We start from the raw sequence: 26906 nt of genomic DNA on the forward strand, positions 1-26906 counted from the left end.
GGTATTTTCCAATGTGGCCAGTTATGCACAATCATTTTAAAACCTATTTTTAGGGCCACCCTTGAAAATTTAGAATTAAATGATGCAGCAAGCCTCCAAGCAGAGGAGAATGAAGAGCTTTCATGAACCCCGGTAAGTATAGACTTATGAAGTCCATTTTGTTTTAATTCTCTAATACTTGAAAGAAATTTTCCTGTGTTCAGAAGCAGCATATAACCACATTTTAGGAGAGTCAGATATTCTCCCTGTTCAAATATTTGATAGCTTCATATTGTTACTGTTTGTTAGTAATTATAGGAGTCAGGTTAATTGTCTGCCCATGAGGTAGTGCAGTAGTAGGTTCTCCACTAAGGATAGGATATATTTAGTCACAGGTTCTTGGCTCAGACAACAGTTCAAGGTATGGGTTTAACATATAAAAGGGGCCTTACATCCAATTAGAAAACAGTAGATTAAGAGTCTTTTTTACCACCAGCGATGGCTGGCAATGGTAGTCATAGTTGCAGGCAGCAGGGTTCATATCTACATATGTGTTGATTTGTTTTCTCCTCTAGCAGCTTCTAGCACTATGAAAGCTAGCTAATGGGAATAATGTTTCCAGGTTATGTTGTAGATTCCCACATGTTATAGCTCAAGGAGTGAGGTCTCCAGGAATAATTTCTTTCCATCAGGTTTTAGAGGGTAACCAAGATCATTAAGAAGTACCTGAATATTTGGGGTTTCGTATGACCTTGCTTGTCAAAAACTGTAGAAGAAGAAAACCATTCCTGGGATAGCATTTATTACCACTGCGGTATTGAATAGGGCCAGCATCACCCCATTGTAGAAACGCTTTTTTCACTCATTTTATACATGTGTATATGAATATTCTTTAGAAAGCTTCTATAGTATCAGGTCTCCATATGACATTTTGAAAGATCTTTAGTATTTGTTATTCTTTTATTTTTATATTATTTTATTTATTTGCATTTCAAATGTTATTCCTCTTCCTGGGAGCCCCTCCACAAACACCCCACCTTTTTCCCCTACCTTTTTAACCTCTAATTGTGCTCCCACACCAACTCATCCATTCCTACATCATCCCTTTAGCATCTTGATTCTCTAGGTCATCAAGCATTCACAAGAACAAGCACATCCCCTCCCCCTGAGGACAGACAAGGCAATCCTGTAGCAGGGACCATGGACCAACCCTTGTATGCTCTTTGGTTGGTTGCTTAGTTGTTGGGAGCTCTGAGGTGTCCAGTTATTGGATACTGTTATTTATCCCATGGGGTTGCAATACCCTTTACCTCCTTCAGTCCTTCCCCTCACTCTTTCCATAGGGTTCCCCATGCCCAGTCCAATGGTTTGGTGTAAGTATTTGTATCTGTCTCAGTCAGGTGTTGGTAGAGCTTCTCAGAGTACACCCATGGCAGGCTTCTTTCACATCTTGGTTTCAGCAACAGAGTTAGGGATTTGACATCTGTATATGATATAAATCCCAAGTTGAGGTGGTCTCTGCATGGCCTTTACTTCAGTCTCTGCTCCAGTGTTGTCCCTCATTTCCATTAGACAGGAACAATCCTGGGACCATATTTTGAGATGGGTAGATTGCCAAATCCCTCAACTCGGGACATGTCTATCTACTGGAGGTGGTCTCTTCAGGTTCTATTTCCACGCTGTTGGTCATTTTGACTAAAGACCTCCCCATTAGGACCGGGGACCCTCTCAAATCCTTGGTGTTTTTATTTTCTATGAGAAATGAAAGAGAAAGGAGACAAGCCTAAAGAGACTTGAGGTGGGAAGTCCTGGCTAGTAGTGTGGATTGGCTTGAACTCATATTTGCAGTCACTCAGTGCCAGTTGTGGACAGGATACCTGAGTGATGCATATTCTGCCAGAGAAAGGCATGGCTTCTGACTTCACCATCAGGTGCTATTAGGGGTGAGTTAGATGAGAACATGTCTTGATGAAATGAATAATGTACCAAGAAGAGAGTTGGCAAAGCCATTTTGTGTGTGTGTGTGTGTGTGTCTTAGGCTTTCTATTGCTGGGAACAGATTCCATGATATAAAGGACAAAATTGATTTGTGATTAGCTTACAAGTTCCGAGGTCCAGTACAATACCAAGACAGGAAGCATTTTAGTTTTTAGGCAGGCATAGTGCTGGAGAATGAACTAAGAGTTCTCCATCATGATCCAACCTCTGTCAATAGATTGGCATTCTCAGGAAGGTAGGAGAAAGCACTCTTCAGAAATGGGTGGAGCTTCAAAGCCCACTGCCACAGTGGGGTACTTCCTGCAACAATGCCACACCTACTCTCAGCAGGCCTTATCTCTTAAGAGTGTCTCTTCCCAAGAACCATGCATTTCCCAACCATCACACTGTGAGTAAAGAACATCCTCCCCAAAGGTCCTCCAATGTCAGGAATAGAGTGAGTTACTGATGGGAAACAAGGGCTTGACCAGACCAGCAGAGCAAGTTTGCCATTCAAGAGGGTCATAGGATTCTTAGCCCCAAGTAGCATAGGGATGGGAATATGAATATTCTTTCTGCTGAGGGAGAGAGGCTATTCATGTATGTCCACAGATGATGAGGTGAAAAAGACAGACGGAAAGGTAAGAACACAGCAAAGTGAGGAGACGAGTTCTGCCTGTGACTCCTCTTAAGTGAGTGTCATAAGTCCTGGGAAGGTGAGTGTTGGAAGTTTGAAATATCTCCTTTTGATAATTGTTGGTGGCATTGAGTTCTTCAATGTGCATGGTAATGGTCTTGGAGACTTGGTAGGGATGGAATACCAAAGGAAAGAGGAGTAATTATGACCATTAATTATAGTAGTGTTACTATTGAAGGGTGTACTGAGGAAGTATGAGAGTTAGGGAAAGGAAGACAGAGTTCAGACTGGTACTGGCCATATCTTGGGTCATGGAAGAGTTCTATTAGAGACTCATAAGATCCTCCCAGGGATTGACTTCTACAGGTTAAAGTTAGGAATGGAATATTTACCTAGGGAAGAAATATAGAATTCTGGAACCACAGGATAGATTTCAGAGTACATGTGTGGACTCTATTTATGATAGTATGATGGAATGTTACTGTGGCAAGCATGGAAGATGACATTTCTAATAGCAGAAAAATGGTGAGTCCTGAGGGAGAGAGGGTTAGAGTGGGAAGAGTGGGGACTTCAACCTTGGAGGTGCTCTCAGAATCATAGACTGCAGGTGTATAGTAGACAGTAGAGAAACAAGGAGAACGTTACTGAGGAAGAGCCAGAAGAAGAGTCCCAGAAAGAGGGCTACATTAGTGAGCTCGGAAAAAAAAAACTTCCCATGTTTAACAAATAATATTTATAAATTTATATATCAGAAAAATGTCACAATGAAAATGTCACATAGCTGAGGTCTTCTATAAAGTGTTATCTGGGGGCCAATGAGATGACTAAGTGTGTAAGAGCACTTGCTGCTGTTGCAGAAACCTGGGTTAAGGTCCCAGCATCCATGTGTCAATGCCTAGTGTTTGGAACTCTAGCTCTTTTGGAAACTGGTAACATTTCCTCCTCAGATCTGGCAATAGGTAGGCCTAAGCCTACAAAAAATACAATCTTGCCAAACACCCAAATCCATAAGACAATTTTAAAAATTATTATTTTGAAATCTATGCTCACATGTATCAATTTCAGAAAATATGTTCTGAATTATCTAAGAATATTATGCTTGGTAAATAATATTTCTAAGAAAGAAAAGTGGATCTCTACAGTTAAAATTGTATTCATATATTTTTTTAATGTCTGAAAAGGTTCAAGAAGAACAGTTTAAGTTGTACCTGTCACTGACACAGAGTTTGCATGAAATGAGAAGGAGAAATAGTGAACTAGAAGAAGAAATAGACAGGTATGACATTTATTTATCAAAGCATTCACCCACAACTAAAGAGTGATTTTACCAAAACCTAAATATAAATTCCTATGTTGTCTACAAGTTTATAATAAAACAAATAGTTCTATTTTTAAACTCATATAAGAAACCTACAACACAATTTCAAATTTTGGAAGAACAGTATTAATTACTAACATCTGTGATGATTTTGACCATAATAAGTGACAGTGAAAGCATTCTCTGATGTCAACTGTAATCTTCCTAATATATTTTCAATTTCTACTTTGAAATATGCTTTTATTTTTTCCTCCTACATTTCAGATATTAATACCCATACCTTGTTTGTGTGCTTGTTATAAAAGATCAAAATTTACATGGATAAAATTGGGTTTTCTTCTACTTTTAAATATTTAACCATGATATGTTATTCATGTGGACTCATAAAAAGATATACTAATATTCCATGATCATAATCCATATACACATGAAATATAAACATTTTCAAACCTGAGTTTCCTTTAAGAAATTTACATGTATGTGTACATAAACTAACATACAGATTGATGTCTTATATTTTATATAGGAATTGTTCTATAGTATCAAACAGAGCTCAAAATCCAAAAATATTTAATTTTCATTTAAGGCCACTGACATGTCTTTTTATTTTAAGGCATCTATAGATTATATGTAATCATTAATTGTGCTGGTTGATTTTGTCAACTTGACACAATGCAGACATATCTGAGAAGCAAGAACCACAATTGAGAAAATGCCTCTATGAAGAATTGCTTATAAGAAACATGTGCAGATATTTTCTTAATGACCATGGAATGTGGGGTAACAAGATCATTGTGTATAGGTTCCATCCCTGGCAGATGATTCTGGGGTGTAGGAGAAATCAGGTCAGGCAAAATATGAGCGGCAATCCATTAAGCAGCCTTCCTCTCTGGCCTCTGTGCTGCCTAGTTTTGTGAACCAAGTTATATTCATCTAAGAGGAGGGAGCCTCAATTGATAACTAATATATTGCTGAATAACTATAATACTCTATTACTTTTTGGAACATTGTCAAATGCCTGTGCATGCATAGCACAGGTGCATTCTAAGTTTACAACTTTTTGACATCCTGAATACAGAATCTTCAGGCTTAGAATGCCCCTCTCTCTATATCTCTCTCCCTCCCTCCCTCGATTCCTTCCCCTCCCCCTCTCTCTCCTCTTTCCCTTGCTTCATCTCCCTCCCTTGCTGCCATGCTCCAGCCCTTTCTGTTTCTATTTGAATGAGTACACAGAATGATAGATAACATGAAAACTTTCAGACTTGTAATGCATGAAAGATGTCATTATTCTATCACCTGAAATAAAATCATACAAAATTTCTCGTAACTTTTGAGTCTCCCAACATGGCTGGCCTCTTTTGTTTTTATTTTTTATTTTAATTTTGATTTCTCTAAAGTGTGACTAGTGTTTTCCTGTGATTTAACATTCTGCATATGATATTGCATCTTCTGCATTTTGTGAAAACCACATTAGGAGGTTCTCTAGATTTCTTCTTAAAAAGTTGTATTAGTTACACATCTGGTACTATGATAAATTCAATGACCAAAGAAAACTTAAGGAATAAACGGGCTGTGTTTACAGAGGGACAGATTCCACAGTAGTTGGGAAAGCAGCAAGCCTCTGCCTCCTGACGTTTCCATAACCTGCCCAAGCATCATCAGTAACTGGAGCCCAAGTGTCCAAACACTTCTCCTACAAAGGGCCATAGAATCTTTTCAAGTCTTTCCCCATATTTCTATATTTGATCCCCTATGTCTTAACGCACTGATTGTCCTCTTTTCTTTTCCCAATTATCCTTCAAAGGCTTTATTTGTCATCATTCTAAATTTTAATTTTGATTGGAATTCAAACAAGGTACTTACACATACCACACATACTTGGTACTACTATGTGTGTCTTGAACATATGTATTCATTTGTGTGTATACATGATTTAAGCCTCTTCCCCATCCAGAGGTAATTAAGAAAATGTTCCCACAGGCATGTCTCTAGAATGGTATAATCAATAATTTTGTCAGTAAAGTTTCTTTCTTTTCAAATTAAACTTGTGTCTGTCAAGTTGATAATAATAAACAACACCAACAAAACAAAACAAAACAAAGTTAACCAACAGAATAATAGTATCTAATTTCAGTTACCAGCATCTACCTTCAAGTAGCATCTAACTGCCTGTAACAACAACTTCTGAAGTATCAGTACTTGTACCTATGAGGATACTTGCATTCCTGTGTATGTATACACAGTGAGACAAAATCCACACATGCACACAAACACACAAACACACACTCACACACACACACACACACACACATATACAAACAATCCTGAAAATTAAAAACAAAATTGTAAGTAAATCATTTATTTTGATATATGAAAATATATGTTGACATATGATATTTATAACAATTCAGTTCCTGATTTCAATATTAATACTTTATTTACCATTTTTATTTCAACCATTTTATTTTATTTTTTCGAACTTTTTATTTTCAATTTTCTTTGTTTACATTCAAAATGATTTTCCTTTCCTGGTTCCCCCCTCTCCATAACTTCCCTAAGCCTTCTTCCCTCTGCCCATTCTCCTATCACCCCCTCCTACTTCTCTGTCCTGGTATTTATTTTAAAATTCAAAAATTAAAATTATTTCAATCTCATAATTTTAAAATAGTCACAGAATCACACTTTTGATTATTATTAATTTTGCTTTAGTATTATAAACCATATTACTATTTATAATGTATTAAATGATTATAATTTAAAATCTTCAGTTACTAACCAGGCTTATTCTTATATCTGGAATGCAAATACTTGTAAAATAGAGTCTGGAAGATCCAATGTTTAAAGCCAGATTTCATAAAAAACAACACAAATATACAAACATACAATGGTGATAATAGTTTACTTAATTGTTTTTGCATATTTGTCTAGGTATATGGATCTGTGCACAATGATGGAGGAGGACTCAGATGCACATCAAAATGGAGAGTTTTCAGGTTATAATGCTTCAAGTACAAGTCACTGCGAAGAGGATACGGTACTGAAACTAAGAGAGAAGGTGAATTTAAATTAATTTTTCAAATAAAAATTGCATCTAATTTAGTACAATGTAAATATAAAGAGTTTGCAAATTTTTGAAAACTTGAGCTCATATTCAAAAGAACTTTCCTTTTAGATTGAAAATGTGTCATATTTGTGTCTTGAAATTTCTATGCTGTTCTAAACCCATTTGGCATGTATGCCCCTGCCTAAATTTGAGTCACAGGAACCACGTCCCAGACTCTATATGTTCAGGAAAAACAATTTCATGTTAGTTTCCTCTATTGAACACAGTGTGGTTCAGGCTGGATTTTATTGATCATAATTCAAGAAGAAAATTTAAACTCATTTGAAGATGTTATTGTGTATACCTTTAAACTTCAGAGATTTGAAGTACTTTATCAAAGATAAATAATTGTTTAAATAATAGTTGGAATCTTTAACTTTCAAAAGTAGTTTGTATGTTTGAAAAAAATTCAGTCTAGAAGGAAATGAGATGGAGTTCTCCATAGAAGGAAGCAAGGAGAAGTAAACATTAGAAACTTTGAAAAAGAGAAAATGCATCCAATTTTTAAAATTAAAATAAAAGCTTGTATTTTCTTCATTTCTTGGAAGGGATATATTTTCTTTCTTCTTTTCTTGAAAGGGGCATACACTTTAGCTTTATTTTTCTCATTTTTCTATTTTTTTTGTTCATTTCACATGAGACTTCTAGTTAAATTCCTTTTATTATCTGTGAGGAAGAAATGTCTGTAGTTACTGAGATGATGATTTGACAGTCGTTCCAATATTAAATTAGTTAAAAGATATATGAGAACCTCACTTATGTACCTAATAATGTTTAGAGAGTTTTCCTGATCTGAAAACAGCTTATGGCTTCTCTCTCTCTCTCTCTCTCTCTCTCTCTCTCTCTCTCTCTCTCTCTCTCTCTCTCTCTCCATATGTGTGTGTGTGTGTATGTGTTATATTTGTTGTATATATGAGTTTGTGTTGTTTGTTTGATTTGGTTGGATTTTTTAAATTTAAGTTTATCAATAATTCATTAATGTGTGAAGTGGAAAACCAGGTGTAAAGCCTGGGTTCATGCTGAAATTGTTGAAATTCATGGTGAATCCATGCCAAAATTCATGTTGAATTCAATTGGAATCATGCTGACTGGAATGACATGGAATTATGTTAACTTTTTTTCTGCCTACTGCATTACTAGACAATATTAATTGTTTTCACTCAGCTTGAAAGTATGGAAACAAAACTACAACAAGAATTAATCCGCTGCCAATGCAAGGAAGATGAAATTAATCTTTGGGAGCAGAAAATAGCAGAAAGGACAGCAGCCCGGGAGAACCGTGAAGCAGAAGAGGGTAGAATAAAGCAGCTTGAAGAGAAAATACTCAGCCTCAAAGCCGATATGGACAAGAACATGGTAGAGCGAAGTGAGGTAGAAAATCATAAGAAAGCCATTGAAGAGCAAGCTAGGAGTCAAGTCATGGAAAAAATAAACCAAGAGAACCAAGTCTTACGGGTAACTATAGTAATTTGTCCTGTGCTGTAATTCACTCCACCTCAAAATTCATATTCAATTATATTTTTTGTATGATTGTGTGTGTTTCTTCTGTGTTTCACAGCAGTTTCTTTTGTTGATTTCTGGAAAAAGAAGCCATACCCTTCTGTTGATAATCCTGTTAGTTTTGACATTAATGCTAAAAGAATTCATCTTTCAGAATTCCAGTTTTCAATAGGAAATGTTGTGATTTATGAGATAGATTGAAACATGGTGGGAAAGAAAATCATTGTGATGTGGATATGATAATGTACTTCGGTTGTTTATAAGTTCCATGGCTTACTCTGAAATTATATTATTAATTTTTGAATTGTTATATGAATACCTCAGGGATGAGACTGTAGTCCTATGGTTGTATATCTCTTTGTCATCCACAAGTCCCTGGGTTCTGACTACAGCACCACAGAAAGAAATTATTAAAACAATTCTGCTTAAATCCACTGGAAGTTGTTGATAAAGAATTTGAACTCCAACTCCTTTCTCTTTCATTTAACATATTCTCTGCCTTGTGGAGCCAAATGCAGAGAAAATTACACAATAATTTGTTGGATGATAAGGTTTTAAATAAGTGTTTCCTTTATTTGGAATATATACATTGATATTTGTAATTTAAACAGAATCTTTCTGTGAGTTGAAGTTATTTATTTAATTTCATCGTGGTAATTTCATCATGAATACAAGATTTTGATAACACCAACCACTCCTCCTAATACATTTGAAATCTCCTTGGTTGTCCTCCTTTAAAATGTTTCTTTTTAATATTCTTAAGGAACTAGCTGCCTCTGAGCAACAGAAAGATCAGGAAAGACAGGATTACGTCATGTCACTGGAGCATAGATATAAGGAAATTGAACTTGAGATTGTGGAAACAAAATCTCGTGCAATTTCTGTGAAAGCACAACGGAGAACATTTGAAGAAAAATATAGAGCAGAATTGCAACTTGAAGAACGATTGAAATATGAACTTGAAAAGTAAGTCAGACTTTGGAAGCCTAGTAAGCCAGTGCACTGAATTTAAACTCTAGTGAAATGACTCATGTGGCTATTAGAGCCTGAAAGAACATTATCTTCCCAAAATAATATCCATACGTGTACTTCCCTTTAAAACACTTGTGTAGGAGAGATAGCATTCCTCCACAGCTGTTGTAGGTTGGATGCAACTTTCGTCCTGTCATTATTATTTTATTTAATATATTCTTCATTTACATTTCAAATGAACCATTTCCTGGTTTCCCCCCCCCCCCGAAAACCCCCAACCCATACTTCCCCCCTCTGCCTCCAAGAATATGACCTTACACCCAACCCACTCCCACCACCACACCCCATCCATTTCCCCTTACTGGGGCATCTATTGAGCCTTCACAGGACAAAGGACCGCTTTCCCCACAGATGCCCAATAAGGTATTCCTCTACCACTCCTTTGGCTGGAGCCATGTGTACCCTTTGGTTGATGGCTTAGTCCCTGGGAGCCCTGAGGCATCTCTTTGGCTGACATCATCAGTCTTCCTATAGGGCTGCAAACCCCTTCAGCTCCTCCAGTCTGCCCTCCAACTCCTCCATTGGGGACCACGTGCTCAGTCCAGTGATTGCCATTAGCACCTTCCTCTGTATTTGTAAGGCTCTGGCAGGGCCTCTCCAGAAACAACCATAACACTCTCCTTTCAGTATGCTCTTCTTTTCAACCATAATAGTTTTGGGGTTTGATGACTGTTTATAGGATGAATCCTGAGGTAGGACAGTCTCTGGGTGGCCTTTCCTTCATTCTCTGCTCCACACTTTGTCTCCATAATTGCTCCTGTGAGTATTTTGTTCCCTTTCTCAGAGGAACCAAAGCACCCCCACTTTTGGTCTTCCTTCTTGAGCTTCCTGTGGTCTGTGAATTGTAACTTGTTTATTTTGAGATTTTGGGCTAATATACTCTTATCAATGAGTGCATACCATGTGTCTTCTTTTGTGATTGGGTTATCTCACTCAGGATGACACTTTCTAGTTCCATCCATTTCCCTAAGCATTTCATGAATTTATTGTTTTTAATTGCTGAATAGTACTTCATTGTGTCTATATGCCACAATGTCTGTATCCATTCTTCTGTTGAAGGACATCTGGGTTCTTTCCAGCTTCTGCCTATTATAAATAAGGCTGCTACGAACATAGTGGAACATGTATCTTTATTATATGTTGGAAGAGGATGTATCTTTATTATATGTTGGATAGCAAGGTCCTCATGTAGTATTATGTCTAATTTTCTGAGGAACCACCAAACTGATTTCCAGAGTGGTTTTACCAGCTTGCAATCCCGCTAGCAATGAAGAAGTGTTCCTCTTTCTCCACATCCTCTCCAGCATCTGCTGGCCCCAGGAGTTTTCATCTTAGCCATTCTGACTGGAGTGAGGTGGACTCTCAGTGTTCTTTTGATTTGCATTTCCCTGATGACAGAGTATGATGAACATTTCTTTAGAGCCATTCGAGTTTTCTCAGTTGAGATTTCTCTACTTAGCTCTGTACCCATTTTAGTAGAGTTATTTGACTCCCTAGAGTCTAACTTCTTGAGTTCTTTGTATATATTGGATATTAACCCTGTCCAAGATGTAGGAATGGTAAAGATCTTTTCCCAATCTGTTGGTTGCCATTTTGTCCTATTGACAGTGTCCTTTGCCTTACATAAGGTTTGTGGTTTTATGAGATCCCATTTGTTGATTCTTGTTCTTAGAGCATAAGCCATTGGTGGTCTATTCCAGAAAATTTCCCCTGTGCCCATGTGTTTAAGATTCTTTCGCACTTTCTCCTCTATAAGCTTCAGTGTATCTTGGTTTTTTTTTTTGTATTTATTTATTTATTTTATTTTTTATTCGATATATTTTTTATTTACATTTCAAATGTTTTCTGCTTTTCTGGACCTCCACTCCCCGAAAGTCCCATAAGTCCCCTTCCTTCCCCCTGTTCTCCCACCAACCCCTTCCCACTTCCCGGTTCTGGTTTTTCCCTATACTGCTTCACCGAGTCTTTCCAGAACAAGGGGCCACTCCTCCATTCTTCTTGTACTTCATTTGATGTGTGTATTATCTTTTGGGTATTCCCGTTTTCTAGGTTAATATCCACTTATTAGTGAGTGTATACCATGATTGATCTTTTGAGACTGGGTTACCTCACTTAGTATGATGTTCTTCAGTTCCATCCATTTGTCTAAGAATTTCATGAATTCATTGTTTCTAATGGCTGAATAGTACTCCATTGTGTATATATACAACATTTTTTGCATCCATTCTTCTGTTGAGGGATACCTGGGTTCTTTCCAGCTTCTGGCTATTATAAATAGGGATGCTATTAACCTAGTGGAGCATGTATCCTTATTTCATGCTGGGGAATCCTCTGGGTATATGCCCAGTATGAAGATCCTTGATCCACTTGGACTTGAGCTTTGTACAAGGAGGTAAGAATGGGTCAATTTGCATTTTTCTTTATGCTGACCTCCAGTTGATACAGCACCATTTGTTAAAAATGCTGTCTTTTTTCCACTGGATGTTTTTAGCTCCTTTGTTGAATATCAAGTGACTGTAGGTGTGTGGGTTCATATCTGGGACACTTTCTTCCCTTTCCATAATAAAAGTTTACTTGAGGTGTGGACATTCAGCTAAGTACATATGCATGTTGGTAATTTCTAATTGCTAATTCATACAGCTGTAATTTTGGAACTCTCCTCATCAAATGTTCACTTAAGTAGAAGTGTTTAAAGGAAGGTTATAATAGAAACACAAAGAACATAGCACACACCACAGAGTCTATTATTCTGGCTATTGGAATGTTATGTCTCTGTAATAGGAAATTTGTATGTTACCTGGAGGGACTCTGGTACATTAATGCTTTTCTAATTTACAAAAGGAACTATCCTTGCTGTTGACGTTAAGGTCTACTGCAGGTGTGAACAGAAATATAGATTATGAAGTTACTAAACATAATTGCTCATTCAGTATAAGAGGGAGGGCTGCATGAATGGCAAAAAGGGCAGGCCCCACAACTAATAACTCGACGAAGTTCTTATAGTTTACCGGCCTCAGGGGTAGCCTGACTCACCAATTTCATGAAGGAAATGTTTCACTTTGCCATTTAATTCTATATCTGGAGTATATATGTTTTATAAATTTATGCATATTTAAATGCCTATGAGTATGACACAAAAATGTATCAACCAACTAAACATTTCTTAACTTGTTATACTTTAAATACAGGGGCATCAACAATTTTTTTAAGTACAACCCTTCTAGACAGCAGTAGATTTGGTTATAAAATTGTGCCTCTTTGCTTACCTGTTCAACCTCTCTGAAGCTCTTGAATCACCATAATTTAGGATAGTCCACATGATAAGTTGCTGGTTAGCACAAAACACAATGAATGACATTTTTGTAGTTTTTTTAATATTGATTTGTTCAGGCTTTTTTAATTTAATGTTTACTTATTCAGTTTATATCCTACTCACTGCTGCCCCCCACCTGTCATCCCTTCTCACAATCAATCCCTCCTTTCCCACTCTCCTTGACCTATGAGTGGATGGGGGCACACTGGCTTTCTGCCTCCCTGGTACTTCAAGGCTCTGCAGGGCTATGACCTTCCTTTTCTACTGGGACCAGACAAGGCAGCACAGCTAGATGAATATATCCCAAGTATATAACATAGCTTTTGGGATAGATCCCGCTCCAGTTGTTCAGGACATACAAAATAACCAAGCTGCACATCTGCTACATATGTGTAGGGAGGCGCCCAGGTCCTGTTTGTTTAAGTTATCTGGTTGGTGGTTCAGTCTCTGAGATTCCCAAAGGTCCACCCTAGTTGAATTGTTGGTATTACTATCCCCTTATGAGCTACAATTATTCCTTTTATTCTTTCTGAAGAGGCCCCAAATCCTTCCACTATTTGGCTGAAGGTGTGGGCATCTGTGGGTGTCAGTTGGCTGTTGGAGCCTTATAATGCACAGCCATGCTAGATTCTAGCCTGCAAGTATAACAGAGTATCATTAATAATGTCAGGGTTTAGTGCTTGTCAATGGGATGCATTTCAAGTTGGGATAGTTATTGGTTAGCTGTTCTCTCAAACTCTGCTTCATCCACAGTCCCTCTATTTCTTGGAAAAAGAACAAGATTTCTCTCAAAAATTTTGTGAGTTGGTTGTGTCCCTATTGCCAGACTGAAGATCCTGCCTGGCCACAGGAGGCTGCCTAATAAGACTCCATATCCTAAATGTTGTGAGTCACTGCTAAGGACACCCCCATTGATTTAGGGCTCCTCCCCTACCCCATTTCTTTGTCTCTCCTGGAGATCCATCCTACCTTCCTGCTCCCCAGTAATTTGCATTTTCCAGTAATTCTTATGGCAATCCTGACATCCCCTATCCCCCTCCACACTCCTCAACACACCAACCCCCTCTCTCCTTCAATTATTCTCTCCCACAATATTCCCTCTCTCCATCTACCTTCCACCACTACTCCATTCTTCCTTCTAAGTGAGTCTCAATCATCCTTGTTTGTGCCCTCTTTCTGCCTAGCCTCCTTGGATTTGTGGAATGCAGCATGAGTGTTCTTTATTTTATTGCAAATATTCAATTATATGTGTATACATACTGTTCGTGTCCTTTTGGGAATCTTGATATTCTCAAGATTCATCTCTACCTGAAAAATTCAAAATGTCTTTGGTTTTCATGGCAGAATAGTATTTCAGTGTTAGATATATCACATATTTTTTGTCCATTCTTAAGTTAAGGAACACCTAGGTTGTATCTAGTTTCTGGATATTACAAATTAAATTGTTATGAACATAGCTATGGAAGTGTATTTGTGGAATGGTGGAACATGTTTGGGTATATGCCTAGAAGTAGTAAATTTGGGTCTTGAGGTATTCCTAGTATTTGGAGAAACCACCGAATTGTTTTCCAGAGTGGTTGTACCAAGTCTTTGAGTAGATACCATGTAGCCATACTTTTGTTTCTATACCAATACCAGGCAGTTTTATCCTTATTGCTCTGCAGTACAGTTTGAGGTCACAGATATTGATTTCTTCTGAAGTTATTTTATTTTTCAAGATTGTGTTTACTAGCCTGAATTTATTATTTTCCATATGGAGTTGAGATTTGTTCTTTCAAGTTCCATAAAAATGCGATTTTTGATGAGAATTGCATTGAACCTGAAGACTGCTTGGTAAAATATCCATTTTCACAAAATTAAAGCTACCTATCCATGAGCATGGGAGATTCTTTTATCTCCTGATACCTTCATAAATTTCTTTCTACAGGCACTTTAATTTCTTGCCATACTGATCTTGAAGTTGCTTCATTAGAGAGTTACACCAAGATATTTTATATTTTTGTGGTTATCACAAAGGGTGTTTTTCTTAGTTTTTTTCTTGGCCCATTTATTCATTTTGTAAAGGAAGACTACTAATTGCTTTCAGTTTATTTTGTATCCATCTAATTTTCTGAAGTTGTTTATCAACAGGTGATGTTCTCTGGTAGAATTTGGGGGGTCAGTTATGTATAGAATCATATTTTCCAGTAATAAGAATACTTTGACTTTTTCTTTTCTAATTTTAATCACCTTGATCTCCTTTTACTGTTTTATTGCTATGACTTGAACTTCAAGCACTGTATTGAATTGGTAAGGAAAGAGTGAGCAGCTTTTTCCATGTTCCTGACTTTCATCGAATTGCTTTAAGTTTCTCTCCCTGTATCCTGATGTTGGCTACTGGGTTGTTGTATATTTCTTTGAGAATGTTTAGGTATGTGTCATGTATCCCTGATATTCCTAATACTTTTAAAATGAAGGAGTGTTTTATTTTGTCAAAGACTTTTTCAGCATCTGATGAGATTATCATGCCATTTTTCCCAGTTTCTTTATATTGTGGTTTAACTTGATGGATTTTCATTTAGTGAACCCTTCCTGCATCTTTGGGATAAAGCCTATTTGATCATAATGGGTGATGTTTGTGATGTGTTCCTCAGTTAAATTTAGAAGTAATATATAGAGTATTTTTGCACCAATATTCATAATAGAAATGGGTTTGAAGTCCTTTTGCTTTGTTGAGTCTTTGTGTGGTTTAGGTATCAGGCTGACTGTGGCCTCATAGAATAAGTTTGACAGTGTTCCTTTTGCTTCTCTTTTGTGGACTGTTTGAGGAGTATTGGGGTTAGCTATGCCTTGAAAATCAGCTGTAATTATGCATAAAAATCATAATTTCATCCCATTTCTTTGTTTGTTTTGGGAGACTCTTGAAGAATGCTTCTATTTCCTTAATTTTCATAGGATTATTTAGATAGTTAACGTGATCTTTATTTAAGCCCTAAGTGGTATTTGTCTGGGCAATCAGCCACTTAGTTTAGATTTTAATTTTGTGTAGTACAGGTGTTTAAGTGGGAGCTTATGATTGTTTGAATTTCCTCAGTTTCTGTTATGTATTTATTTTTTACCACTGATTTTTTTTTTTAAATTTTGGTACTGTTTCTCTGCCTTTAAATACTTCAGATAAGGATTTGTTATTTTGCTGATATTCTCAACAAACCAGATATAGTTTTTGTTGAATCATTGTATTATTCTCTTTGTTTCAAATTCATTTATTTCAACATTGAGTTTGACTATTTCCTGCCATCTACGCCACTTTGGTGTGTTTGCTTCCTTTTCTTCTCCATCTTTCAAGTGTGCTATTAAGATATTAATATGTGATGTCTACATTTTTTAATGAAGGCATTTAGTATTATGGGCTTTCCTCTTAGCACTACCCTCATTTTGCCCTATATGATTGGATATGTTGTGCCTCTATTTTTACTGAATTCTGGAAAGTCTTTAATTTTCTTTCTTTTTCTTCCCTGACAAAGTGATTGTTGGGTAGAGAGTTCTTCTCTTTCCATGAATATTTGGTCTTTCTTATCTTTCTATTGTTGACGTCCTGCCTTAATCCATGGGGAGCTCATAAGTTTCAAGTGTTTAGTTCAATCTTCTTGAATCTGTTGAGGCTTGCTTTCTGCTTGATTATATTATCAATTTTGGAGAAGGTTCTGTGAAGTGCTGGGATTAAAATATATCCTTTTGTGTTTTGGAGAAAGGTTCTGTAGATGGCTGTTAGATTCAGTTGTTTCCTGTATCATCTGCTAATTTCATGATTTCTGTGTCTAATTTCTGTCTTGGTGACCTTTCCATACCTGAGATTGGGGTTTTGAAGTCTCCCACTATTAATGTGTGGGGTTTGATGTGATATTTAAGCTTCAGCAGTGTTTGTTTTATACATGTATGTACTCATGTGTTTGGGGCATAGCTGTTCAGAAGTGATATATCTTCTTGGTAGATTTTTTTCTTTCATTAGTGTAAAGTGTTCTTCTCTGTCTCTTCGATTAATTTTGGTTGGGAGTCTATTTTACTTCATATTATAATTGATGCTCCAGTACTCTTTTTAAGTATGTTTGCTTGGAAAACTTTGTTCCAGCCCTTTACTCTGAGATAATGTTTGCCTTTATTGCTGAGATTAGTTTATTGTATGCAACATAGTGATGGATCCTATTTTGCATCACTTTTTAAAGCTTTTTTTTTTTTTTTTTTTTTTTTTTGGTTTTTCAAGACAGGGTTTCTCTGCATTGCCTTGGCTATCCTGGAACTCACTCTGTAGACCAGGCTGGCCTCGAACTCAGAAATCCGCCTGCCTCTGCTTCCCAGAGTGCTGGGATTACAGGCGCGTGCCACCACCACCCGAAAGCTTTTTTTTTAGCTATTGAGGAAATTCTTCCATTGATATTGAGAGGAATTAATGACCAGTTGTTGGGATTTTCTTTTATTTGCTGGCTTGTAATTATTTATTTTCTCTGTGTGTTCTTGATTGTAGGTATCGTTCTTGCGTGAAAATTTTTCTTCTTGTATTTTTTTGTAGGACTGAATTTGTAGATAAATATAGTTTCAATTTGTATTTGCCTGCAAACATCTTTTTTCCTCTGTCTATAGTGATTGAGAGGTTTGCTGAGTAGAAAAGTCTAGGTAGGAGTATTTGTGACATTGCAAGATATGTCACCATGCCCTTCTACTGCTTTTAGAATTTCTGTTGAGAAGTCTTGTGTGAATATAATAGGTATGCTTCTGTATATTATCTGACCTCTTTACCTTGGGAAATTTAGTATTCTTTTTTTTTTCAATAAATTTTCTGTTTTGATTATTCTGTGTTGGTAGGATGTTCATTCCTGGTCCAGTCTATTTGGTGTTCTATAGGTTTGCTTTATAGGTTGTTTCTCCTTCTTTAGATTGAGAAAGTGTTTTGTTATTTTGTTCAGAATATTTTCAGGGCCTTGAAGGTGAGACTCTTCTTCTTCTTCTATTCCAATTATTCTTAAGTTAGGTCATTTAATGATATCACAGATTTCCAGGATATTTTGTGTCAGGAACTTTTTAGATTTACCATTTTTTGACAGATTTATTTCTTGTATTGTAGCTTCTATGCCTGAGATTCTTTCTTCCATCTCCTGTATTCTTTTAGTTATGCTTGCATCCATTGTTCCTTTTCTCTTCCCCAGGTTTTCCAACTCCAGGATTCCATCAGTTTGTGTTTTCTTTATTGCTCCTATTTCGACTTGCTGGTCTTTCATGGTTTTATTTCTTTCTTTCACCTGTTTATTTGTATTACTCTGTATATTTTTAAAGGATTTATTTGTTTCCACTTTAAAGACCTCTACCTGTTGGGCTTATGTCCTGTATTTCGTCACAGGATTTATTAATTTCCTCTTTAAAGTCCTGTATCATTTCTATAAGATTGAATGAAAGGCCATTTTCTTGTGCTTAAGTTGTAATAAGATATCCTAGGCTTGCTCTAGAAGTTTATCTGTGCTCCGAAGGTGTCATATTGGCCTGACTTTTTAAATTATGTTCTTTTTAGGACGTGTTTACATCTGTATGTCTTTGGTCCTTTGATGTATCTTTTATAGTAGGTATGGCGGGAGGATCTTAAATACAATGGTCCTCCTATGGCAGGCCTCTGATCGATATCCTTAGATTGTGTGGTAATAGATCTGAAGGTCTCTTGTGGTTAAGTAGCTGCAGACCTATTGAAGGTTGAAAGAGAGAATAGGGGGAGAATGGAGGTTCCCCTGGGACATCTGGCTGCTCAGAGCAGCTGGGCTTGCTACAGAGGACTCAGAAAGCAGGGAAGATGGGTTGGGGAAGGAAGCTTACCTGTGTGTTTCAGGCTCAGCAGAAGAAGGTGGGCAGACAGGGAGAAGGAGAGTGGAGGTCCAGCTGGAATATGAGGCTGCTCAGGATGTTTAGACATTTTTTGTCTTATTGATTTTTGCCTGTATTTTTTGATTTCTGATTTTGTGAATATGTGTGTGTGTGTGCTTCTTGGTCTCTTTTGCTTCTTGCCAGTCACAAAGAAATACAAAGAAAAGGCATGGAGTTGGTTTTGTAGGGAGGGGGTAAAACCTTGGAGAATTTGACAGAGGTGAAAATTATGATCAGATTGTAATGCTTTTTAATAAAAAAATAAAATTATGTATCATATATCATTGTTATACACTTAAATTATAAATAGAATAATCTCCAGGTGGTGGTGGTGACACACTCCCTTAATCCCAGCACTCTGGGAGGCAGAGGCAGGTAGATTTCTGAGTTTGAGGCCAGCCTGGTCTACAGAGTGAGTTCCAGGACATCCAGGGCTATGCAGAGAAACCCTTATGGTCTCAAAAAACCAAAAAAAAAAGTGATAAATGGAATAATCATGTTAAGTTTTCTAAAATTTTCTGTACATCTATGAACACCAAAATTAATCATTCAATATTATGCCAATATATAATAAAAGTATATGCCTCCTGGGAAAAACAAATCACCTTTGAATTGTCTGAAGTAATTATACTAATTTAAACTTTCAATTATTATAGTAGTCATTCTCTGAAATATTTTGACCGGTAAAAGAATGTTTAAACAGAAATCACATTTCTTCTTACAGCAATTGTCAAAATACAATTTTGGGAGTCATTTAGGAAAAGTATGTGACATGAAATGTTTTCCTCTGCAGTATTTACAGGAGTATTGTGGAGTTACAGAACACCAAGTCCAGGCTTGCCTCTGAGAGAAGGATGAACAGGCTGTCGCACATCCACACTCACCACAGATCTGTCTCAGAGGGAACCAGTGACAGCAGTCTTCAGAATATCTTTGGGTTCAACAGCATAGGGGCCACGATTTAAGTCCACATTCAAGAAGGAGAGCTTGGTGGGATAGCTTAATAAGGTTAGTTATGCTTTTGTCTCTCTAAGTGTTTCAGGTTCCTGATAGTATTGTATTTTAAGTTTGATGAACCACTGAATTGGATAGCTGACACAAAATTCTCATTTTTCAGATATGCTCCTTTGTTAACCTGAGTCAGTAACTAGAACAAATTTGGAATAGTTTAAATTTCTTTCCAGTTGGAACTTGAATGAGATTTCCAACAAAACCTGAATGTTTGTTGACAAGACACAGTGGGTAGAGGTTCTTGCCACCATTTGACCACAATGTTCATTCCCTGGACCCCATGTAGTATGAGGAGTGAACCTCTTTAGTGTTGTCCTCTGGCTATAACAGAGGAGGTGTGGCATGCACATTAAAATAACTTAAGGTATATTCCAATTACATCCGTTTTTTACCTTTTAGGTGACACTGTTTTATCTGGGACTTAAGTATTTAGTGGTTTTATAAACAATTTTTTGGGTCAATATCCACCATTTTCACTTAAAGATTGAAAGTTAAACTCGTTTTTTTTTATTCGATATAATTTATTTACATTTCAAATGATTTCCCTTTTCTAGCCCCCCACTCCCCAAAAGTCCCGTAAGCCCCCTTCTCGTCCCCTGTCCTCCCACCCACCCCTTCCCACTTCCCCGTTCTGGTTTTGCCGAATACTGCTTCACTGAGTCTTTCCAGAACCAGGGGCCACTCCTCCTTTCTTCTTGTACCTCATTTGATGTGTGGATTATGTTTTGGGTATTCCAGTTTTCTAGGTTAATATCCACTTATTAGTGAGTGCATACCATGATTCACCTTTTGAGTCTGGGTTACCTCACTTAGTATGATATTCTCTAGCTCCATCCATTTGCCTAAGAATTTCATGAATTCATTGTTTCTAATGGCTGAATAGTACTCCATTGTGTAGATATACCACATTTTTTGCATCCACTCTTCTGTTGAGGGATACCTGGGTTCTTTCCAGCATCTGGCAATTATAAATAGGGTTGCTATGAACGTAGTAGAACATGTGTCCTTATTACATGGTGGGGAGTCTTCTGGGTATATGCCCAGGAGTGGTATAGCAGGATCTTCTGGAAGTGAGGTGCCCAGTTTTCGGAGGAACCGCCAGACTGCTTTCCAGAGTGGTTGTACCAATTTGCAACCCCACCAGCAGTGGAGGAGTGTTCCTCTTTCTCCACACCCTCTCCAACACCTGCTGTCTCCTGAATTTTTAATCTTAGCCATTCTGACTGGTGTAAGATGAAATCTTAGGGTTGTTTTGATTTGCATTTCCCTAATGACTAATGAAGTTGAGCATTTTTTAAGATGCTTCTCTGCCCCCTTTCTCCTTATCTTTTCAATATTGTACTTGAGGTACTAGCTCGGGCAATTCGACAACATAAGGAGGTCAAAGGGATACAAATTGGAAAGGAAGAAGTCAAACTATCATTTGCAGACGACATGATCGTCTACCTAAGTGACCCAAAGAACTCCACTAGAGAGCTCCTACAGCTCATAAACAACTTCAGCAAAGTGGCAGGTTATAAAATCAACTCCAGAAAGTTAAACTCTTAACCGCATATACATAGTTGAATTTAAGAATTCCTCCGCTCCTCTGACATAGGCAAATCCATATTTTCTCTCTTTAGAAAACAAATGGTCCAACAAATGAACAAACATACCAAATTTAAACAAAGCAAAATGATAAACCAACAATACATCACCCCAAGACCTTAACATCCAGGAAAAATCACAAGAAACACACAAAACTCATCCATTGTTAAGCGTTTTAAATATTTTTATATATAAGAAAGCATATATATATCGGTAATCTTGCTTAATTATCCTTTAGTAAAAGGGTTCCAAAATGTAACTCAGAAAATATTTTAAGTGAAAAAGTCTTTCTGGAAAGCAGCAGAAACTTTTCATATTATCCACTAATAATATTAATTTCTCTCCATCCCATTTATTTGAAAAATTTCTTATTTGAAATTTCCCTAAAACTATCATGGCTTTTAGCAGCACCCAGTAAGTATATTCTGTTATAGTTTAATGGCAAAGACACAGTGAATAGAGATAATATTCATGTTGATACATATAATTGTTGAGATGGTGGAATTACATACAGAAATAAAACAGTGCAATTATAAGAATTGTAAATCTGTTGCAGTTTTATTTTCAGTGTGTATCGCTACTATTAAAATGTTCATTTCAACAACCTCATTTTTTGCTTTGTTTTGTTTTTTGAGGCAGGATTTCTCTGTGCAGCCCTGGCTGTTCTGGAACTCACTCTGTAGACCAGGCTAGCCTCAAACAAACTCTGAAGAAACATGGAACAGCAGATTATATTTGTGTAGATAGAAGCCTTTTGCTTCATATTTTTATTGGCTTTATGCATAAAATGTAAAACACACAGGGGTAATCAAAAGGTGTCTAGGACAGCATTACACTGAAATTACATCTTTAAATGTATTACTTACATTATTTTGTACTTTAAAAAAAGACAACTAGCTGAGTTTTCATCAGAACGTTTTCATGTTTTTGAAGGCAGGGCAATGGTCTAAGCATTTTCAAGGCATAAAGTTGGTCCACTCAAACAACCCTTGAATGAATGTGAAATTGTTAAATATGTCACAATACAGACAATTCTCCTCAGTCATTACTGTAAAATTCAGGTAATGTATCCTTTTATAGGAGCATGATGAATTCTGATATAAGCAAAGATGGGATCCAAGCTTTTTTGAAGGGATAATTCTCTTAATATTTTCAAGGACAAAGGAGGTCTGTGGCACTTGCAGTTTTCTTGGATTAGTTAGATCACGCTGGACTTCATAAGGAAGATTGAAAATGTCCTTCTGTCCATGTGCAAGACACAACTCCATAATGTGACCTCTGTTGCATGTCCTGCATAAGATACTGAGCTGTTGTTCATCAAAATCTTAGGGTTAAGCAAGAACGCAATAACACAGGTCCTAAAATTCTGTGGATGTGGCTATTTCAGCTAGCAATGCAAATATTATAGTAACGTACAGCATCTAGCTGTCTAAATTTATAGCAAATGGTGCAAAGGTCAGATAAGATATGGTATACCTGGAACTAGTACTGAGTTTATTATCTCTGGCTATTAGTGTGTCTCTTTGAATGTTTTTATGGTCAATGTCTCTTTGAATTTTGTCTAAATCTAAGGAGAAATTTTTATCAAAGTTTAGAGCTCTACGCGGGATTTCCTTTTCACCTTTATTAAGTGAGCTTTCCCAAACCATTAAATTTCAAGGCTTTGGTTACTGACATGGAGGATAGAGTCTTAGTGTCTGTGCTGTGATCATTGGCTATAACACTCATGTTCACTTGCAAATTTCAAATTCTGGATTACACACTCAATTCTATGTTGCAAAGCTTATTCTGTATTTGTTATTTTTAGAGTTTGTAGATAAATAATAAAATTATCCTTAGCTAGTTTATAAATTTTATGGCTAATATTGTAAGTTATATTTATATTTACCATGTAGAATTCTTTTTAATAACTAGAGTTATTTTTTCCTTTTTTTCTGGAATGAAATATGTGGATTCCTGCAAAATTTAAACAAGCTCCACTCCTGAGTTACCCTACCTTCTCTGAGATCAAGTCTTAAAAATGTTCTACAGTTTCATCAAAGGTAAAATTGGCTCACTTCATGTTTTGATCAAGTAGTACTTCAAATAGGCATAACTTAAATTGCTGTGACAATCAACAAGTACCCTTTTGTGCTTGAGGCTATAACCAGACTCAGGACCTCATAGGTCCCCCACAACTGCAGTGACTCACATCCTTGCAAAACATTCATGTCTACATTGATACATTTGTTTGCTTTTGACCAAGGACCTTGTTCAGTGTATTCTCAAATCCACTGTCTTTCAGTATCAGTCTTCTGATCATGCTTTGGGATTTGGGATTGTTGTTATACACCAAGCATTTTTTAAAATCAAAATAATTTCTTTAATTCTGTGCTTTTCAAATATCTGTTCAGTTTGTCAACTATTACTCTAAATATTTCATTCAAATATGTCAAACACACAATAGCCAGAAAACTATAAGTTGTTTCCTAAGGTAATACTGACTTTGAACAAAATGTTGATTTAATTTACTTATGAACCAACAGCTGGCCAGGTGCATTGCCAGTGGAGCACCTGTCTATTCTGAATTCTAAGTCTAATTACTATTCTAGTTCTTGGGCCCTAAGGGCACACTTGCATGGGACTGTTTGTTGCCTCAGGCCAGTGCCTCATACCTGCTTGCTTTGCTTTCTTTTATCTCATATATAAACCACATAGTCAATCATCATGGAGCATATGTTAGATAAGCTGTTGGTGAGACATTCCTGTCTCCAGCCATCTATGGCTTAGGCTAATAGTAGAGCACTTTGAGCTAGATGACATGATAACCAGAGAGACCACACTCTTTAGCATGAAAAATATTAGATAAAACTTTATGAAGTTCATGGACATATTTTACTTATTTTCTTATGTCTCTCACAAAGTCTTTCATATATTTTTCTCATCTGGAACTAATACCTGAGTGTCTCAGTCACACAATGCCTCAATTTTAATTGGAAAATATCAGGATACTGTTTATTCAGATTGGACACATTACACTAAGACACTTGGAGTTTCTCTTTTTGAGTTAGTATAGTGAGAGTGGGTCTAAAACCTTAAACGTCATAGTTTTGCTGTTGCAAATTTGTACATAGATTTTAGGCAGACATCTTTGGGATTTATGCATTCTGTTGTGAGTCATCTTTTCTTCCAAAAATGATGTACACACATGATCCAAAAACGTGCTTGTGTTGTCATTTTATATAGGGATCTTGTCAGACTGTGTGGGGCAGTGGTGCAAATCATCAGTTCTGTATTCTTGGTTCTCTGTATTCCCATGGCTACTTTGTGAACTCTACCACCCTAGCCAGCTTATTTTCATTTGTCTTCATTTAATTTTATTTTTTAAAATATTTATTTATTTATTTATTTATTTATTTATTTATTTATTTATTTATTTTATGTATAGGTGTACACATCACAGTTTTCAGACATATCAGAAGAGAGCATCAGATCTCCATTTCAGGTGGTGGTGAGCTAGTCCCTGGTTTCTGGCAACTGAACTCATGACCTCTGGAAGAAGAGTGAGTGCTCCTAACTGGTGACTCATCTCTCCAGCACTCTTCTTCATGTTAGACAAGGAACTTTGTTGACTAATTCAGAATGTTGTGTGGAGGTGAGAGGATGATATTGTCTCCAGGTATCCTATCTACAGCTTACCTCACTCAATTCAGCACAGGGTTGGGGACAAGCAAATCAGGAAGACATGGGTTCACAAGTGTAGCCACACCCAATACTTGTCTCACACCAGAGAGAGTTTGCAAGGGGAGGAAAAGGAAGACCTCCAGTTACCTTGCAGAGAGAGGTAGATCCTTGAGATTGGATTCTTAATGAGAAGTCTGGGAGATAGTGGAGGAATCTGGGACTAGAGAAGTATTTTTTATTTGTAGATCAGAAGGGCTCAAAGTTCCTCTGTTCCACCCCATATTCCCTTTTGTTCTGTCACAGGTACCTTTTTGTAACTGGTATTCTTAGACACTGAGGTCTCCTACATATGTTGCTATGTCTTTAAGTTTGTTTTCTAGGAACAAATCACCAAAAACAGAAGTTTGAAAACAAATAAGAGATTGAGTTTATCTCAGCTGTAGAATTATGGTCTTTTGTATTTTCCCTGACAATTGCCCCCTTAATGATGGCCCGTCTGGGCCACCCAAATGAGCAATGTAACAGTGGCTGGTTAAATATGAATTTACCAAAAAGAAGGAAAAAGGCAAAAGTCAAACAACTACACTATGGGTCGCTGTTCTAGGCAAGTTCTGCAAGATCATACAAATCTATGGAAAGGGAAGTCTTTATTTTTATGTTTTTTTAGGTTACTCCAAATGGATTTCATTGTAGCATTTTCATATGTGTGTGTCATACTTCATTCTTATGCATCCCCAATCCCCACTGGCTTTCCCCATACACACAGCAGTAGTATTCTGACCTGAACAAAGCCTGAGCTGAGTGAGACTCACAACATGACAGTATCATTGCATCCCCATCCCCATCACCAAGCACCTCTTAGATTGCAGATCTCTTGGCACTACCTTGATGTATTAGAATAAAACAACCTGTGGGAAAATTTAAATACACAATCTGTTAGTGAAGGTATTTATGGAAATTCATAACGACATTACTAGAGGAGTTGCGATTATTTAATCTATGTAATTTTATTTATTTGCATTCTAGTAATTTCCCCCACTCAGTCCTCCTCTTATGCTTCATTCCATTCCTCCTCCCTCTTGCCTCAGAGAGGGTGGTTCCCCCACCAGGCCTCACCTTTTCCTGAGACTTGAAGTCCATCAAGGTTTCAGCACATCATCTCCCACTGATATTAGACCAGGCAGACCCCTGCTACATATGTTCCAGGGGCCTTGGACGAGCTTTTCTGTGCTCCTGGTTGGTGGCTCAGGCTCTGGTAGCTCCTTAGGGTCTGGATTAGTTGAGAATGGTGATCTTCATAAAGACCCTTCCAGCTTCTTCAATCCTTCCCTAATTAAACCATTGGTGTTCCCAACATCAGTCCAATTGTTGGGTGTAAGTATCTGCTTCTGTGTCAGTCAGCTGCTGGTTGGGCCTCTCAGAGGGCAGCTGCACCTGCCTCTTTTCTATAAACACATCAGAGCATGGTAGTGTCAGCCCTTGATGGCCTCCCATGATATGGATCCAAAGTTGCCTTTCCTTCAGTTTCTTCTCCATTTTTGTCCCTGACATTCTTTTAAACAGGCAAAAGTCTGGGTCAGGTATTTTAACTGCATTAGTAACCCTATCCCACCATGTGAGTCTATGTCTGTCTCCTGGAGGTAGACTCTTCAAGTTCCCAAAAGGTTAGGTGCCCCCAATAAGTGCTGAGAATGTTTAACTTCCAGGAACTCTGGAACTTTCTACAGGGTCCTCACACCTCTCACTCCCCTTATTTTCATTCCTTGCCTTGATCCTCTAGGCTTCTCTCCAGACACTTCTTTTTTTTTTTATTTATTCGATATAATTTATTTACATTTCAAATGATTTCCCCTTTTCTAGCCCCCCCCACTCCCCGAAAGTCCCGTAAGCCCCCTTCTCTTCC

General features: G+C 37.1%; 2 protein-coding genes across 2 annotated transcripts in view; both read left to right on the forward strand.

Moving 5' to 3' along the window:
• The window catches only part of LOC127674227 (ankyrin repeat domain-containing protein 26-like), a 98595-nt gene extending 75217 nt beyond the window's left edge, over positions 1-23378 (forward strand). Inside the window, exons 8-12 of the mRNA XM_052170050.1 lie at positions 6840-6966; positions 8179-8469; positions 9278-9480; positions 19536-19750; positions 22274-23378. Coding sequence (XP_052026010.1) covers positions 6840-6966; positions 8179-8469; positions 9278-9480; positions 19536-19707 — 793 coding nt within the window. The 3' untranslated portion in view covers positions 19708-19750; positions 22274-23378. The remainder of the gene's footprint in view (positions 1-6839; positions 6967-8178; positions 8470-9277; positions 9481-19535; positions 19751-22273) is intronic.
• Positions 1-26906, forward strand: part of LOC127673819 (coiled-coil domain-containing protein 3-like) — a 116874-nt gene that overhangs the window by 80388 nt on the left and 9580 nt on the right. The window lies entirely within an intron of this gene.

This window comes from Apodemus sylvaticus, chromosome 23 (genome assembly GCF_947179515.1).
Source record: "Apodemus sylvaticus chromosome 23, mApoSyl1.1, whole genome shotgun sequence".
Classification (NCBI taxonomy): domain Eukaryota; kingdom Metazoa; phylum Chordata; class Mammalia; order Rodentia; family Muridae; genus Apodemus; species Apodemus sylvaticus.